An 18,848-nucleotide genomic window follows, 5' to 3' on the forward strand; every position below is an offset into this window, starting at 1 on the left:
TTTTTTAATAATTATTTATTTTTCGGAGATAGAGCACAAGCAGGGGAGGGGCAGAGAGAGAGGAAGACACAGAATCTGAAGCAGGCTCCAGGCTCTGAGCTGTCAGCACAGAGCCCGATGCGGGGCTTGAACTCACGAACTGCGAGATCATGACCTAGGCCGAAGTCGGACGCCTAACTGACTGAGCCACCCAGGCGCCCCGAATCTTAAGCAGGCTCCATGCTCAGTGCAGAACCCAATCCGGAACTCAATCCCACGACCTTGGGATCACCCGACTGACTGAGCCACCCAGGCACATTGAAAAAAATCTAAGTTTTAAACCAGCAGTTCCATGAAGGTAAAGCCATAATTGTAGGGATGAAAAGATATCTTGCATATAATGTCCAATGAAAAGCTAGCTGCAAAAAGGATGACATAATCTACATAGATCATATATCCAAAACAAAACTGGAGGCTGTAATAAACAGACTATAAAAGGCAGTGGTTAAATCAGGAATTTATTTTATTCTTAAGGAACAGGTAAAAAGAAAGCAGTTCAAGGCTGGCAGGCCAGCTTTTCCAGCCTCAACACACAACCTATGTCGATCCCATGTCACTGCTTAAGGTCCCCCGGACGTCTCGGCAAGAAGAGTATACACCAGTCCCTTATTTAAGGGCCCGATCTGGAAGTTCTGCTCATATCCCATTGCCAAGTCACAGGGCCACACTTAACTATAAGGGAGGCCGGGAAGTCAAGTCTGCAGCTGAGTAGTCACGTACCCAGGTAAAACTCAGGAAATCTTGTCAGTAAAGGAAAAGGGGAAAACGCACATGAGAGCAGCAGTCTCTGCCATGGGTATTTATAAATGCCTGGGACACAGCCTGGAAGAATACACACGACATACAGTACTTATCTCTGGGACAGGAGCAAGAACAGTGAGGAGACATAGTATTGCCTGAAATTTTTTACACAGTGATAGTATATTCATGTATAAATTAAGGAAGTTTTAAAATTTCAGAAAATTTTATAGCTTGATACCAATATAACATGTTAAATACATTAAATCTATCTACATTGTACAAAGCCTTTAAAGTTGCAAAAAGTAGATTTTATCTAAATGAATAAGTTACTATTATTAAAATCATGACACTTAGAGCATCATCCTCTAAGCCTGTCCACCTGGGAGGCATGGTGACAGTGTTCATAGATGTCACACTGAGACACAGGCAGAGCAGCGACCTGCCCGAGGTCCCAGCATGCCAGTGGTAGTGCTGAGACAAGAACTGGAGTGAGGACCACCCTGCTTTGACTGCATCATCCCTTTTGATAGCATTTTCTACTTGACAAGAAGGGTGCAACTTCTCTTGCTCAGCAGAGTTCAGATCTCAGACAAGATAGAATGAACTAAATTCAATCAAAGAACAAGGGGGAAGTAGTTTTCTTATAGGTTGATTATTACAAAATTAAATTAAAAAAAAGAACTTCCCAGTTCTTCCCAGAACTTCCCAGGGAGTTTTAACTCCCTTCTGAGCCAAATTCTCAAGTTCAGGATTTATTGAGCTGTTTAAAAATCCCATCTATGACTTCTGGATAAAGACAGCAGACTAAAGAAAATAATAGCATCTTCTTCCTCTAACATATAAATCACTCTAAAAACAGAATAAGATGAATAAGACAGAATTTTTTTTTAAAAAGCAGAAAACCCTAGCGGGAATGACTCTCTGCCATCTCCTGTCTATGGGTAGGGATGCCTGGGCCCAGGCTATCAAACAGAACCTCAGACCAGAGAGGTAAAATGCAAATCCTCCAACCAGGGCTGTGTGGTGCCCAGCAGAGGCTCTCCCGGACCCCCAACCCAAGTCCTTTCCCTTCCCTCTGCGTCACAGGGAAGAACATACAGATATGGGCAGAGCGGCTCTCTTGTAGCAGAAGCAAGATGTAAAGAAATGGCATAGGAGGAAGGCAAGCATGATACAGAAAAAGCAGACAGGAAATATAGCAGGCCAGAGAAAACAAATCCAAGAAACAAACTGCACTGTGACCGCTCTAGAAGAAATGCAAGCAATACAACGAACTTAAGAAAACAAGATTTCAGAGCTGAGATGATAAAACAAAGGGCAGGAAACGAGAAAATCAAGGCTAAGAAAACAGAGGATCAGAACAACACCATCACAACAGCCAGGAAACAGCTACAAAGCAAACCTCTGGAGCAGGAGAGTCACAGCAAATGCAAAGCACAAAGACAGATGAAAACCGCTGGACAGAAGATAACACACAAGGGGAACGACGGTGCCTAACACAAAGTAATCAGCATCCTCAGAAAGCAAACAACAAATAAAATAAAAAATGCTCCAAGTTACCGCTCGGCATGTGAACAGAGGGAGCAGGCCGCCAGGGTGGTCACTACACAGTAATCATGGTATATCGGCTGTGGTCTGGAGTGACATTTGTGTGCACGTGTATGTTGGTGGTTTCATTTGTACTTACTTTTGGTTCTGCTTAAAGTTTTGTGTATTTTTTTAAGATAACACATTTTATATTCCTAAAAGACAGTCCCCGTAGGGGGGAAGAAGGTGCACTTGGCTTAAAGTAAAGCCAACATAAGCTTAGTAACACTACAACCTTTTGCAAGTATAGGTCTTATTTATTACCAAGCTATTTCATGCTTTACTAATGAAAATGCCTGCTGATTTGACAGTACCTTAAAAGGAAGACTATGAGACAGATATATTCATAAGACACCAAATCTCATTTTTTATGGGTAACAAATAAGTTTAAATGTTTAAAACCTATGCCTCCAAAATAAGTATCTGTTACCAGATATTGATGAACTAATTTATTGAACAGGTCTGAATGAATATAAGACATGTTTTTAGCACCAATAAAAGAATTCTTGAGATTTCTGGTCTACAAACATCTAAACGAGCAGTAATATGCTGCCCGACAGCATCTTCTGGGTAGAGGAACAAATGCGATCCAAAGATTAACTATCAGGTCCCTGATTTTATAACATAATTCATAGTGCCAAAATGAAAACATCAACCCAAGTATTTTTAAAACTTTTAAGTTTTGGAGATGAATGTCTTCTTCCTTGAAATTTTAAATTATGAGGTAGATATCATTCAAAGTAAACATCAAATGCAGCCAACTTCTGTTGACAAACATGATTATTAGTTATAGGATTAATAACTAGAAATTTCCATTAGGAAAAGTCAATCGAAAGTTTAGAAAGTAATGTCAGCAGTATTCTGGCTTGAGTTTCCAAATTCCTTCACCACTAGAAGTCCTATGAAAAGTGCACAGATTTCTCAATAGTTCTCGAAAGACACAAGACTGTGAGGCTGATAACTTGCACTCGAACTCCTGCAGGATCTCCCGAGTGCTGGCCTGGCCATCAACACGGGCCTGAAAAGCAATGAAGTTTCTCATTTCCACCAGCAGATCATCGTGTTCCGTGGTGGCAGATGGCGGAGCAGATGCCTCTTGGTGCGTACTGTCACTTTCCAGTCGCTCTGGCAGAATCAGGTGGTTCCTAGCTCTCATTTTAGCCAACAGTGAAGACGAAGGGAGGGCCCCAGGTGAAGACTCTGCATCTTCCGCTTTTCCACTGAAGTGCTCAGAAGCATTATCCTTTCCATCCTTTCTCGTGACGCCGTCCTGGAGAAAGAAGACCACTGCAGTGATATGCCAGCTTCTAATTCACGCTCCTACTACTTCCCCCAAAACACTGAGGAGCCATAAGCAAATACTAGAGCCCAGGGTAGTGAGGCTGACAGGAAAGAATGAGATGGCATCGAACAAAAAGGGGCAGGGGGCATGTCAAGCACTGAAACCCACCCACCATTATATACCATTTTTTTAAAAACCCAATTCCCACAAACTACACTCTTCACTCCATCCCTTTCTGTGTGGTGAGAGGAGGGGGATGGGCAGGGGGCGGGGTTGCAGCCTCCCTTGGGTGGGAAAGCCGGCTCTAGGAGGTGCGGGTTGTGCAGACTTTTCCTGCCCTTCCTCGCGAGCCCACCCTGATCCAGGCACCGTGGGCTAAGAACAATCGTAGAGCTGCACTTCCTTCTCTTCACTTTTAAATCTTTTGACTCTTTCCTACTTTACACTTCATGTGAGTTTCCCTAGAGCAACAACACAAATCTAACCTTTTTCACATCCCTATTGCTAAAAGAACAGAACATGGAAAGTCAAAGAAACGTTCTCTGTTCTACATGTGTTCATATTAATCTAAAATGGGAGTCTGAGGGGTGCCTAGGTGGCTCAGTTGGTTGAGCATCAACCCAACTTCAGTTCAGGTCATGATCTCACAGTTTGTGAGTTCGAGCCCCGCATCGGGCTTGGTGGTGACAGCTCAGAGCCTTGAGCCTGCTTTGGATTCTGTGTCTCCCTCTCTCTCTGTGCCTCCCCCACTCATGCTGTACCTCTCTCTCAAAAATAAACATTAAAAAAATTTTTTTTTTTTAAGTTTGAAACAGGAGTCTGAACTTGGGGAGTTTTCAACTTTTATCAGTAACATAACCCTTAACTAGCAAAGACCAAAGAGAGCACTGAATGATAGAGTCTGGTCCAGTCTTTACTCAGTGAAGCACTCAGGGCATCTGGGGGTTACAGGACAGGGAGAGATGGACACAAGGTCCTAGTGGCTAGTAAATTACAAACAACATCCCAGGCGGTTTTCTCAACCTTCACGTTAGAGGGTAGGGCTCTCCAGAACTGGTACATCACCACTGAATGGAGCAGGCTGCAGGGGCATCAACTCCCACATCCTCTATCCCTGTGTTAACTTTCTGAGGGCAAAACAGAGATTCTGCTGTAGATTTGGGTTAAAGACTGTCTTTTACAAAGTTGGCTGGTCCTTTCAGTTTCACATGAAGGTGCTTCATTAATCAGAGCATACAACACAGATACCGGGGGCCATTATGCCAGCGATTTTCTTCACATCTGAATCAGATTAAATTTTCACAGCAGTTCTGTCAATTAAGACTCACACACGAAAAGCAGACAGGCTATCATATTACCTGGCATTTCTCCTTTGAAGATGTTGAAGAAGGATGCTGCAGAGAGAAGTTGGAATTCCTTTTCTGACCAAATCTACTCCTAAATAAGGAAAAGAGCCACAGTAGATGAAATGTTTGCTCTTGTGGACTTAGAGATGAAAATGCCCTTTCAAAACTTAATCTTTTGCTGGAAAATTTTCTTCTTCATGGTTACTCTTTCATAACCATGAGGCTCATCCCCTTCAATCTTTCTACGTTGCTCTCCTGGGAAGTCACAGCTGCATCTCAAGTAAGAACCACTCAGTATCTTGTTCAACAAGTGATGGCAACTACCCACAAATTCCAGGTAGAAAGATTATTCTGAACAAATGAACCGAATAGCATAGTAGTTACTGATTGCTGAACACTGGCTAATCATCTTACTTAAGTTTAGTTATTATTCTGTATCTCTTATTTTTAACAACATCTCTTGAGCAAAACAGATCATGCCGCCTTCCCTGAAAACTCAGCTTTGGAAGGCAGGAGACAGTGTGAGGAAGAACGTAAGACTAAAAATGTTTTTCCCCAAGTCATGCAAATCCGGTTGACCCAACCCCTCCCTGCAAGACTTTCTACCATGCCTGCCCTGGCTTTATTCCTGGCCTAGGCGGTTTGGCCACCTCACATGCATGGGAGAGCAGCAATCTCTTACTTTATTCCTGCTGGTGCACCAGAAACCCCCCGATGGCCTGTCCAGGTGGGAACACCGGACACTGCTCCCAGACACCGTTGACGAGAGAGCCTCAGCGCTTTCAGGGCATCCTGGGCCACTCGGTTGGCCTCTGCCTCCACCAGCACATAATCTGGATTGGCACCATCTATGATGGCATCGTGTTTCATGACACTGTGCACACCAACTAGCAAGAACAAAGGAAACAGTAATGTGTTATTCCGGTTTGTACACAATATGTTTTCTTCTATATTGGCTAGTCTTGTTGTGGGTGGAGGAAAAACAATGAACATTTTTAGCTGCCATTTGCCAAGTTGACTATCACGACCCAGGAACTTTATAAATGCTGTTGCTAGTCACCTTCATCACCACCCTACAAGGTATGTGGGGATTACTAACGACCCTCAACATATCTGCTACCTGGAAATTTTTAAAACCATCTATTAATTCTTTACTGAAGGAAAAAATGTAAAAATATAAGCCAGAATTATAGAGTTTCTAAAAACTAATGATCATGAAAATGCCACTTATCAGCAGAATTTAATGAAGTTATCAGTGGTAAATTCATAGCCTTAAATATTTATGTATCAATAAAAATGAAAGAATAAAAATGAATTAATTTCTTTTTTTATTTTAAAAAAGCATTTTTCTCTTTCTGAGTTAGAGAGAGAGTACCCTTGGGCTTGTCCCCTACATGCACAGACGAGGTGGGGAGGGGCAGAGGGACAGGGAGAGAAAGAATCTTAAGCAGGCTCTACACCCAGCACGGAGCCCGACTCAGGGCTTGATCTCACAATTGTGAGATCATGACCTGAGCCAAAATCAAGAGTCACGCACTTAACTGACTGAGCCACCCAGGTGCCCCAAATGAATTAACAAATTTCTAAGTCAGTCTTATAAAAATTAAGCCAAAAAAACTCACCAAAACGCAAAAAAATAAAAGAAAAGAAAAGAAAAGAAAAGAAAAGAAAAGAAAAGAAAAGAAAAGAAAAGAAAAGAAATAAATAAAGGAAGCACGGGGAAGAAAATAATAAAGATAAAAGCAAAAATTAATGAGGTAGAGAACGATAGACCTAATTAATAAATCAAAATGCTGATTTAAAAAAAAAAAATCACAAACAAACCACTAGCTTAACCTGACCGAAAAAAAAGTGTGGCAGAAATCTACAAAATTAGAAATGACAAGGGAGCAACTGTCTTGAAACAGAAGCAAGTTTCTAAAAAATTACAATAACATTTTCAATGCCTCTATGCAAATAAACTTGAAAACTAAACAAAAGAGATCATTTCCTAGGAAAACAGACCAGTAAATGGAAAAGAAATAGAAGGTAGGAGGCCCAGAGGGTTTCCTTCTGAAATGCCATACAGAAACCTGCCCTCCCGAATTGAGACCCACAAACGGTGATCTCTGGTCACTCGGGCCATCACACTGTGAACGCGATGACTGCAGAGGCCTGAACAAGACAACATTCCCAGGGATGACTACGCTGTGCAGGACTGCCTGTCCTCCCTGGTCCTGAGCAACTGTGGAATCTGCTTTCCTGATTGTTCTCCCTCGATATTAGTGATCAGCTTTCCCACTTCCACAGTGCCTGCCTCTGGCCACGTCCCTGCCTCTCCCCTATGACGGTTACTTTAATCTCCTGTGCTGGAAAATGACATAAATACAGCATGTCCAGAAACTTCCTATTAGTGTTCAGGTCACACAAATCTACTTAAAGCACTGCACCCCTCCTGTATGTGGTTGTAAGTCAAGTACTGTTGTTCCCCAAAGGTTCAATTTCTTTGAGGTCTTCAGAAAAGAGAGGTGAATAAGATTTTCAAAATGTCACTATATTCCAAATCTGAATTTTAGAAGAAAAACTACTTCCAGCTGAGAGCCCATTTGGCCCTGTGAGTAAAGGCTGCTACTGCTACAAAGAGCCTACCCATCTTCTGTTCCTAGCACACCTGTGGCACATTCAGCAAAAAGATTACCTGACTTTTTGAAAAGCTTTTCCAAGACATAATCGTCATTGCTCTGCTGGCTGGTCTCATTCTCATTTTCACTGTCTTGCTTCTGGTACTGCCTTTTCTTCACCAGGTGTGGAATTCGAGTTCCTTCAAACTTGGCATCTCTGCGATGCTTAGAGTTCTTAGGCTTTTGCTTCAGCCTGCGATGGTGCTCCAGGGTCTCTTCTTCTGGTGCACTATGTTTTGTTTTAGACTTGTGCTTATAAAAATGATTTTCCGTTTGCTTATTCTCCCGAAGAGGGTCTGTTGGAGCCTGGCAGCTTTCTCTTTTGTCAGAAAGACCTTGTTTTTCATGGATGCTTTCTTCACTAGACAGTCCATCCATTTTGCTGATTCCTGGAGAATCTGAACATTCCCCATGTCCACTAATCACTGATGACTCCTCTGGTCTAGACACTGCACTCGCCTCTTCTCCAGGCCCATCACCACCAGTCAGATCTCTAGGCGTTCGAGGGGCATCTTTCAAAGGATCAGATGTTACTTGATCAGATGTTACTGCATTTACTTCAGCTCCTGTCGCTGTAGACTTCTCTTCAGATGATGTGGCATCATTTGCAGATGCATTAGAATCAGGGCACTTTTTGCATATTGAAACATTAGGGTCTGTTCCAAAGGCTGGCAGAAGTTTTCTTTTTAAAAGGCGTTTGGGAGTCTGAACATCTGAACCAGTTCCTATAAAGGGGAAAAGCACACTCAAGTTACACTACATAATTCTGCCGCGATTTATTACTCTAAGTTAAGTTATTTTATGTAATACCTGCAAAAATAGCACTTGTTTCAGTGCTCTGGGATGCATCGGGGCTTGTCAGAGTGAACAGCTCATAAAGATCATTGGACTTGAAAAATCGCCTTTGCTTCGGATCTTTCAGCACTCTATTTGTCAAAAACTGCTTGAAAATTTGTCTAAAAAGATAAAAATTAAACTCGTATAAAACAATGCTTAGCCGTGCCTCAAAATCCTAATTATAAAACTATGACTGATATGATAACTGCAGCTGAACAAATGTCTAAATAATACCCAAACTTCTTGCCTTGGAAAATTACAATTCAGAAAGTACATAAAACATTGGATGGTTTCCCATGTTTTATAGAATCTGAAATACAAAGAATGTCATATTATTTATACCCAGTGAGCTTTTTCAACCTCCAAGATTCATCACATGTCAGACAACACTTTTCTATATGTAATCATGTGATTCACAGCCTCTCTGAGCTGGAAGGAGTCAGCTTCCTGGCAGGTCCCCTGCCCTGCCCTCTTCAGGACCCTTCCATGATCGCATTCAGGAAACTCTCTTAACTGAGCTTTGTACTTGAAGCCGTCTCACCCACTTCTGCCTGCTGATTCATTCTATGCTGAAGCTCCACACCATCATCACCCCTGCCCAGACGTCCCCACAAAGCAGTCCTGCCCCTATCACCCAGGCTACAACATGTCTCTCTAAAAGGAAGCTCTCCCTCACGGGACTCAGCTCATCTCCAGTCCTCTCAGAATAAGGACTTGAGGGGGCGCCTGGGTAGCTCAGTCAGTTAAGTGTCCAACTTCAGTTCAGGTCATGATCTCACGGTTCATGAGTTCGAGCCCCGTGTTGGGCTCTGTGCTGACAGCTCGGAGCCTGGAGCCTGGAGCCTGCTTCAGATTCTGTGTCTCCCTCTCTCTCTGCCTATCCCCCAGTCACACTCTGTCTCTCTCTCTCTCTCTCAAAAATAAACATTAAAAAAATTACAAAAAAAAAAAAAAAAAAGAATTAAGGACTTGAAGAACACATACCTATCTGGCAGTAACCCAGTGCAGGGTAGAAAGCAGGGAGCCTTGCTTTAAGAGCTAGGGTGCAGTTTGAGAATAAAGTCTTCAGCAGAGGAGGGGGGAGAAGGTGGCAGTATCTCCACCCCACTGTTAAAGCGACCTTTGTCCAAACCCCTACTCATTATAGAGAGAGATGGAAAAAGAAACAGGTATCCTGGTCAACCTGTCTCTCAGGGGCATCTGAACCAGGCTACCCCACGCTGATCACACCTGCATGTTATGTGAAAATTTCAGTATGTATTTCAACTCTGTCACTTCTTAAAATTTTTGAAAAAAAGATGGTACACTATAGTAGATAGGTACGTTTCTCTTAAATAACAGTTAACATGAAGTTTACACATAAGCAGTCCTTGATGTTTAATAAGGTACGAAGACATTCAGGTTCAAAGACTTTTACTTTTTTTTTTTTTAATATTAAGTAAACTCCATCCCCAATGTGGGGCTTGAACCCATGAACCCAAGATCAAGAGTCGCATGCTCTACTGACAGCCAGCCAGGCACCCCAAAGACATTTTCTAAAAACTCAAAATAAGCCATCTGAGCTTACTTTAATAAGAAAAAATACAAAACCAAAACAACCAAAAAAAACCCCCAAAACCCCCACATATCCTTTAAGTTACAGCAACTAGTGCTCTAAGATGAAAAGACTCTTAAAGCAATGCATGAAAAAAATTCCCAGCTCCAAGCCCTGGAGGCATACTTCTAGATCTACATCCTGCACACGCCGCAGCGGGGAGAGCAGTCTCCAGTCAAGGAGCGAGCAGCCATCTGTACTGACCGGTGGTAAATCTTTTCTTCGATGGTGCCTGCAGTCAGCAGCCTATACACTGTCACTTGCTTCTTCTGGCCGATCCTCCAGGCTCGCTCCCGGGCCTGCGGCAGAGAGATGCATGGTAACAAGCACCCTTCCCAATGACAAGCACTTACCGAAAGAAGAGAGAGACAGCCGGTTGCTTCCTTCCCCTGCCAAAGCTAAAATTTTGGCTACTGATGCTAAAATATATATAAGGCCTATTAAGGAAGATAAATAGGCAGGTGACAAAGGCAGACGGAGCCATCTCCACCTGAAAAACAATGTGTGTAACTTTGCACTCTCTCTCTGTACCCCAGGTGTAGCGATGAATGTTACAGATAAACTGCTGGAGACTCTTCCTGTCTGTGAGGCCAGACGGTATCCTCCTCCACGCTGAAGACTGGGCAACAACCAAGATGTCAGCTCCATGCAGAAGCTGACAGGGGCGCTGGCCACTCACCTGTATGCGCCACTAATACACTCCCTTACCTGTGTGTCTGTACTTGGGTTCCAGTCGGGATCATAGATGATGACTCTGTTTGCCCCCGTCAGGTTGACTCCTATGCCACCCACCCGAGTGGTCAGAAGAAACACAAATATAGATGTGTCCTAGAGGTAAGATGTGCAACATTTAGCATGCTCATTTAAGACTAGTTACAGCTCTTCACCTCTGTCTTTACATACTCTACACATGGAAACCTCTTCCCAATACAAAAAATGGGTTATGTCCTGGAGACCATGGGTCAGTCAAGATCTCATTCCACAACTCCTACTTTTAGTATCAATTATATTAGAACTATCTCAGAGTTGGCTTTTCAAGAAGGAATACACATTCTTTGTTTAGACACACAAACATACACAAAATACAGAAATGCACAGAGTTTAAAGCAGTAAGTCTCTCCCTACCCACTGCCTATTCCCCATGTACGCATGGCTCAGGTGAGTGAAGCTATTCTCCTTCCTTCCTCTGCACGGAGTAGCACTACTTGGTTTTACTGTTATATACACTGGTTACCTCGTTGTATCTTGTAATCAGTGGTTGTCTTGAAGCTATTGCAGTGGTACCATCCATCTTGAGGTAAGAATACTTTTGGGCTCTAAGGAATACTTCAAGTATGTCCAACATCTGTTTGGGAGAGGGGGGAGGGGAAAAGAGTTTAAAAATCAAAAATACACTTGCAGTGAGTACTCTCACATTTCTCTAAACAGTCAAACCTTCCCCAACAGGCTTAAATTAAAAGGGGCTTCTTGCTCTGAGGCAGATAAATATAAATACTTACTACAAGAGTATTTTTGGCATTTCTCTACTATTAATTCTTCTCAGTTTTGTAAAGAGCAGGACATCTATTTGAGTTCAGACCCAAACCTACCCACACCCTAGAATCACATGGTAAACTTTTCTTTCTTTTAATTTTTTAATGTTTATTTTCGACAGAGAGAGACAGAGCATGAGTGGGGGAGGGGCAGAGAGAGAGGGGGAGACAGAATCTGAAGCAGGCTCCAAGCTCCGAGCCGTCAGCACAGAGCCCAACGCAGGGCTTGAACTCACAGATCACGAGATCATGACCTGAGCCGAAGTCAGACACTCAATTGACTGAGCCACCCAGGCGCCCCTTTGGTAAACCTTTTTAAAAAGCTAACTTCTAGGCACCAACTCTAGAGAAAGATCCAAGCTCCCAAAGAGATCTGTAGGCTTTCCACCTTAGTATCAGGGGGTGAATTTGCTTTTAAAATCATTATTTTAAATTACATCTCATTTTTAAAATTACTGGTTGTTAAGTCTTAAAGAATTGTTGTTTCTTGTATGAGGTCTGTATACTCACTTGTCTTGACTGCGAAAATAGCAATACTCGTTGACCTTGTTTGTGCCATATTTTCAACAAGGACTCAACTACTATCATTTTCCCAGAACGTTTCCAGTATCCAAACTGATCTTCTTCTAGTTCATCATCTGGAATACCTCTGAGATTCTTGGGGCCTCCAGAAAAGAGATCAGGGTGGTTGCAGATTTTTCTTAGGGCTACAAGTCCAGAGAAAATCTATGGTATAAAAGAATTACGTGCATTTGGATTATCCCACTTAAATAACATTCGCTTGGGAAGGGAGGGAAGGATGATATTCAGTATGTAACACAGATTAAAAAGGAATTCTTCACCAGTTTCTTAGCTTCCTCCACATCCACAGCATATTAGGAGCTGGAAGAAATCAACCTTCATTCATCTTCTATCTTGCTAAGGTAAGTAAGTTCTCTAGAAACAAAAACATCCTATTGGACTGAACATCTACTGGTCATATTTAATTTACTGATGATTTATTTTCTCTCACTAGAAAAAAAAGTATGCAGTTCACAGCATATAAAAACTGACTCATCTTTTATGTGAATAAAAAAATGCCCATCTAAATTTGGAGAAATCGGGCAGGTGACTGAACAAATGCATTTAAATATTACTAAGTACACCTCACTGAAAGTTCTGCAGTTGAACATGAGTCAGGTTGAAGTTCCATTTACTTTTAACTTTTTTTTTTTTAATGTTTATTTAGTTTTGAGAGAGAGACACACAGAGTACGAACAGGGGAAGGGCAGAGAGAGAAGGAAACACAGAATCTGAAGCGGGGTCCAGGCTCTGAACTGTCAGCACAGAGCCCGACACAGGGCTCAAACCCATGAACCATGAGCTTGTGACCTGAGCCAAAGTTTAGACGCTTAACCGACTGAGCCACCCAGGCGCCCCAAGTTCCATTTACTTTTATATTAGAATATCAGAAAACGTGTCTGCCTGGAAAATATGCAAATGGGAAAGACATGAGGGTGGTTCATTCAGCAGAAGGGCGTAAGAAGAGACCAGGAGTGCCTGCCCTCCAGGCTTCCAGCAGAAGGGCATCCTTCACAGCTTTCTGAGTATGACTCAAATCAAGCTCAGGAGTATAAAAGCTCAAGTAGAAAAAGATGAACCATAAGTGAAGTCAACAATGGTAGTTTTAACTAGCAAACAACAGTTAAACAAAATAAACAATAAAAAAATCTGAACAAATCAGGAACATTGTCAAAATTCCTCCAAAGAGTCATCTGTAACTCCCCGTCTGCCTCTAGATCTGTGCTTCCAATACAGTGGTCACAAGCCACAGAGGGCTACTATGCACACACAGTGTGGCTAGTCCAGGGGCACCTGGGTGGCTCAGTGGGTTGAGCATTCAACTCTTGGTTTCAGCTCAGGTCATGATCTTGCGGTTTCATGGGTTCAAGTCCCACATCGGGCTCTGTGCTGGCAGTGCAGAGCCTGCTTGGGATCCTCTCTCTCTTTCTGCCCCTTCCTGATTCGCACTATCTCTCTCAAAAATAAATTAATTAAAAAAATAATAAAGCATGGTAGTCCAAACTGAGATGTGCTGCAAATGTAAAATATTCAATTTTAAGGATGTAGTTTTAAAAAAGGTAGAATATTTCATTAATAATTTAAAATGTTTGATTATGTATTAAAATGACATTTTAGATACATACATCAGGTTAAATAAAATTCATTATCAAAATTGATTTCACTTCCTTTTACCTTTTTTAATGTGACTAGGACAATTTAAAATCCCATATGCAGCTGGCATTGTGTATCTACGGGTTGTGCTAATCTAGACCACCTATGGCTTCCCAATTCAGAGGCACACGAAGCTAAGTTAAGGGACGATTTTGGAGAGATGAATAAATGTGAATGATTGAAGAACCTCCCACAGATGCCAAAGACAGATGAAGTAAGAAACTGTGTGCCATGGCTGAAAGAACTGAAATGACTTCATCTGGAAGAAACAGCACGCAGACAGTACAGGACACGGGCAGCCCGTCACCCATTCTCATCTCTTTGTCAACCTCTGTGTATAAGCAGGAAGTGTGTTTCGGAGAGTAAGGTGCTTGCCACTCAGCTGTACCTCCCATGAGGACAGACCAAAGACTAAGGAAGTTTTATGTGTCAAATAAACAAAACACAATTCACACTTTAGGACACTGAAGCACAATGAAATTGAACAGTTTATATGGAGCTTCAAACTAAATGCTGATTATAAAGCCACTATGCTTACTGAATAAACCTTTACCCCCATCTACTGCTGAGTACTGCCAGTAACTAAAATGTTATCACTCACACAAACATTTATAATCCTAATTCTTCCTTCATGCACCTGCTAACCCCAGCAGTCCAGGGCCACTTTCCTGCTTTCTGCAAAGGACCAGACATCCCTGCAGGACTCACCACTACAGACCCTGTGTCTAGCACTACTCTTCTGGACCACGAGATGTGGGGCTCAAGTGTAACCGTGCTGCAATACAGGCAAAAGGAAGCATGCTCAAATGGAACTGTATGTTCTCTTACTTCTGGAAGGGCTTTGAATTAAGTGACGGTGCACACCCGAATGTTTCTAAGAGGTAACCATGAATCCTTGACTAGTCCTAGTTTCCTTTCCTCCCCTGCTTCCCTGCTCCACAATTCATTTCTCTACTTTCCATTATTTAGCTGACCTGCATATCTCCATTAAGAATTCTGTAAACTTCTTTGGAATCAATAAAATTTTGGTAGACTTTAAGTTGCTCCTCTGTAAGACGGCAAAATAGGACCTATAGGGGAGAAAAAAAAAGAGATTTTTTTTTTTTAAAACTATGAAAATGATTAAAATATCAACAAAATTTTCCAATTAAAAAAGCACAACACTACAATTTTAACAATGTACCTCTTATTTTAAAAAGCCAAAATTGTGCCACATCTCAAGCTGAACAAAAACACAGTCACCCCTTTACATCAGCCCCTCCATTTCTGTCATCCATCCACCTCCAGATTCCTACCCACTCTCCCAACAGTCCCTGAAGACTGGCTTCCTCTCCACAACAAAGTTCAGGGACAGGTGCACAGAGCCTCCTGCATCCTAGCCTCCAAGAGTTCAGACCATGTCACCACCTGTGCCCCGCTCCCACCTTCACTTCCGCAGACCTGACCAGGGACCCTACCCTCGCCTGACTTGTTCCCTTTCCTGGAGATGGAAGCACAGGTCTGTAAGTTTACCAGACTCGCCCACCCTCCCAACCTAACTGTGCCTGTTACTCCATGCCAGAACATTCCTTGATTTTCTGCCTCTCAATCCTCCTTTCTCCACGTCCACTGCCGCCACCTCATGGCTTGACACTATTCCTTAGTCATTAAAACAAGACATTCTACTTCAGCTACCCCTTTGCCACCCACTATGTCTGCCTTGTAAACTTTCAAATGAAGACGGACTCAACCACCTGCCTTCTCTAATCCTTTCTGGTAAAGTACTGAGCACTGCTGAAGAACACTACCCATCGGGGCAGTGTCCTGCCACTCCTGCTCCTGGTCTCCAGGGGAAGTCTCTATGCACTCCCCACTCAGCACCTTCTGTAAACCTAGAACAACTGTGACAACACTCCTCATTCTCCCCAAGCCTCCCACCTACCCACCTTTGTTACTCACCTTTGTCTCAACCTCTACTTAAAAGCAATCAAACGGACAAAACATCAAAAATAGAAACTGAAGCTATCAGTCATGATTCCCTGACTTTCACTTCCTAAAATTCATCTACTTTATCCACCTCACCTGGTTTTCCTTTATCCTCAGAACAGCTTCCTATTTGTGATTGGGGCAACCCTTTGACCTTCACACTGGATCTGAAAACCCTCTCCTCTTCCTTAGGACAGTGCTTTCCAAAAGGACACTTAGGTGTCCTTAGGACACTTTCCAAAATCTGAGGGGGAAAACTCCCTGAATGGATTATGTACAATCACCATCCCCACATCCTCTCCTGGACCCAGCACAAGCCTGGAGCACATCCACCAGGAAACTGCCGTGGATGAGGTCACTAATAACTTCCTGGCAGCCGGCCACACAGGGACCCTAGACCTCATGATCCATTTCCCCTAACCTACCTCCTGCCTTTCTACGTAGGCCTCCTATCCTCCTGGCTAGTCTCTCCTGATACCCTCTCCACAACACTGCAGCTTTTCTCTTCTCGTTCTGTGCATGGGCCTCAGGCAAACTCATCCCTGCTTGTAACTTTCACCCCTTCCCTGCTCAGAGGTCACAACTACATCCCAGCCTAGAACTCTCCTCAGAACCCAAGACTCATTTATAATTGCCTTTTAAGCAGGCAGATATTTCGTGGGTGCTTCAAACGACCCGAATTAAACTCGTCAGCTGTCTCCTCCATGTTCTGTCCTTTGAAGCCTCTGGCAGAAGATCCATCCCATCAACTACACAGGAAACCCCTCCTTGGTTCAGACTCATCTTTCCCCTCAGACTCTATAAGGACCGGCTAACTCATCCCTGTGCCTCCATTTTCCTTCTCGTCCAATGCATTCATATGCTGCCTGAGTAATCTTTCTAAAATATGAACCTGAGTATATGTAATTCCTGATTTCTTAAACTCATATTTCAGTCCTTTGAATACAAAGGCAACAGGGAAAAGCATTTCCTGTTAATTACAAAGTTAACTGAACAAATTATTCACCAGATGCTTCATGTACGCAAATCACTGTTTTAGGTGTTACATGGCATTTTAAGATGGGTAAGACAAAGTCCCAACCTCAAGGAATTCTAGTCAAGAGCCTCGTGGGATCTTAAAACTCCTGTGTGTAGGTTTGCTGGAGTGTGGGATGGGTGGATGCAGTGGGGTGGAAAACCTCCAGGCAGAGGGAACATCCAAGCACATGGAAAGACAAGTGGCTCATGTTTGGAAAACAAGAAGTGATTTGCCTTGGGTACTACATGGAATATAAAAAAGACACATTCTGGGACTCCACAGCAAAAATAAATTGGTGCAAATAAGCTAAATCAGGTATTCTTGATGGGAAGAGGGACACTGAAGATAACTGGCAGGAAGATGAGCCTTGGAAAAACTAATCCAGCAACACTATGCAATACCGAGGAGAGTGCCAATCAACGGTGGGAAACGAGACAGACACTGGCTGCATTAATTTAGGAGGATGTAGAGCAAAGAAGCGAAAGCATGAAAAAGAACAAATAAAACAGCACAGCAACTGGTGGATTTGGAATTAGACAAAGAACAGAGCATTGTGGCCTGAGACACTGGTGGGAAAGAGAGACCTGCAAGGGGAATGCTAAGATCAAGGGCTGAGTTTGGAAATAAGTCCGGGGGAAGGGAAGAGGCAGGGATAGAAAAGCCTTGGTGACAGATCTCCAAGATCTTTTATATTTTCAACACTGAGAATCTACAAATGTACTTACTTTCAAAAGAAGGTATAGTCATTGGTGGAGATAACAGACCACCAGGATGGCCTTTAAAAGGATGCCCCTTTTACAACCTAAGTCAGATGACATCATTCCTTGGCTCAGTATCTCCCTGTGAACCACCTCCTCCCTCACAGTAAAATCCAGTCTTCAGCGTGACCAGCAGGCCCTGTTGATCTGGCCAGCCATCTGACTTCTCCCTCTGACCACTGTCATCCTTCTTCCTGCCCTCAGGCCACAATGCCTTCCTTGAAGGTACCAACGCCCTTCCACTTCCATCTACCTAAAATGCTCTTCTTCCAAAAAGTCCATGATTCACTCCTTCACCTTCTTTAGGCCTCTGTTAAATGTCTGTTTACCAGAGAGGAGACCTCTAACCATCCCTTACAAGAAGCCCCCTTCCCCAAATCCTCGCCCTTACTCACCCCATCCCCCTTACCCTGCTCATTTTTTCCTCCACACTACTGCTGCCTGCCATATGACATATTTACCTATGACTATCTCCCCTCCTCAAGAATGAATGTGAGTTCCATGAGAGTGAGCGTTTTCTCTGTTCATTGCTATCTCCCAGGAATGTGACTGGCACCTACTATGATTTGTGGCAAGAATGAGTTGGGGCTTGAGGAAAATAGAGAAGTTTACAAGTGCAGCTGCAGGAATATGTGTGTTAATAAGCAAAAGAGCAAAGCCTGTGGACAGAGGAAGAGTCCTGCCAAGGGCAGATGACACAGCAGGCTCACCTGTCATATACAGATGTATACAAACATAAAGCAGCAGCCCGGCAGCACCAGCGACCACACCTGTTAGCCTCGCCAACTTTGCGCAAGAAAAGTAAACAGGTACACCCACGCTTCAGAAATGTTTTGGTAACTCCTGGATTTACAGACCTGTTCATTTTTATCTGGCAAAGAAAGGCTCATTTTGACATCTGACTTCATTCTCCGCAGTAGGTATGGATTTATGGTATCTCGTAAGACACATGCACATTTATAAGCAGTTTTAACCTTTAATAAGAGAAAAAGGTAAACAATTACTTATGTTTAAGAAATACATTTGTTCTTACCTCTCAACTGATTCCAATGTTTAAAACAAAATTTTTTAATGACCTCTGGTTGTACAAAAGTGGCTGGAAATGGCTGGAAAATGGTTTGGAAAAATTAGGATAAGCTCCATATATTCCATTAGGTGGCAGATTTCATAAGATCTCATCAGTAAAAAAAAACTTACTAATCAAATTTACAAAAAAGAACTGGTAATTCTGTGCCCTATTTCTCCTCCATACTTTGCTTTAATTATTATATAGTT

The 18,848-nt window shown here is 42.7% G+C and overlaps 1 protein-coding gene across 2 annotated transcripts in view; it reads right to left on the bottom strand.

The window, feature by feature from the left end:
- Nucleotides 1-484: 484 nt before the first annotated feature.
- ERCC6 (ERCC excision repair 6, chromatin remodeling factor) overlaps nt 485-18,848 on the bottom strand; it is a 78,601-nt gene continuing 60,237 nt past the window's right edge. The window contains exons 11-21 of one of the 2 annotated variants that reach the window (XM_045438013.1): nt 18,431-18,547; nt 14,807-14,902; nt 12,129-12,344; nt 11,321-11,431; nt 10,795-10,914; nt 10,291-10,385; nt 8,466-8,611; nt 7,673-8,380; nt 5,678-5,882; nt 5,008-5,086; nt 485-3,637 (exon numbers count right to left, since the gene is read on the bottom strand). In XM_045438013.1, coding sequence (XP_045293969.1) covers nt 3,218-3,637; nt 5,008-5,086; nt 5,678-5,882; nt 7,673-8,380; nt 8,466-8,611; nt 10,291-10,385; nt 10,795-10,914; nt 11,321-11,431; nt 12,129-12,344; nt 14,807-14,902; nt 18,431-18,547 — 2,313 coding nt within the window. In that variant the 3' untranslated portion in view covers nt 485-3,217. Of the gene's footprint in view, nt 3,638-5,007; nt 5,347-5,677; nt 5,883-7,672; nt 8,381-8,465; nt 8,612-10,290; nt 10,386-10,794; nt 10,915-11,320; nt 11,432-12,128; nt 12,345-14,806; nt 14,903-18,430; nt 18,548-18,848 lie in introns of both variants that reach the window. The other variant, XR_006701564.1, reaches the window with a different exon arrangement.

Source organism: Leopardus geoffroyi, chromosome D2 (genome assembly GCF_018350155.1).
Source record: "Leopardus geoffroyi isolate Oge1 chromosome D2, O.geoffroyi_Oge1_pat1.0, whole genome shotgun sequence".
NCBI classification, from domain to species: Eukaryota; Metazoa; Chordata; class Mammalia; order Carnivora; family Felidae; genus Leopardus; species Leopardus geoffroyi.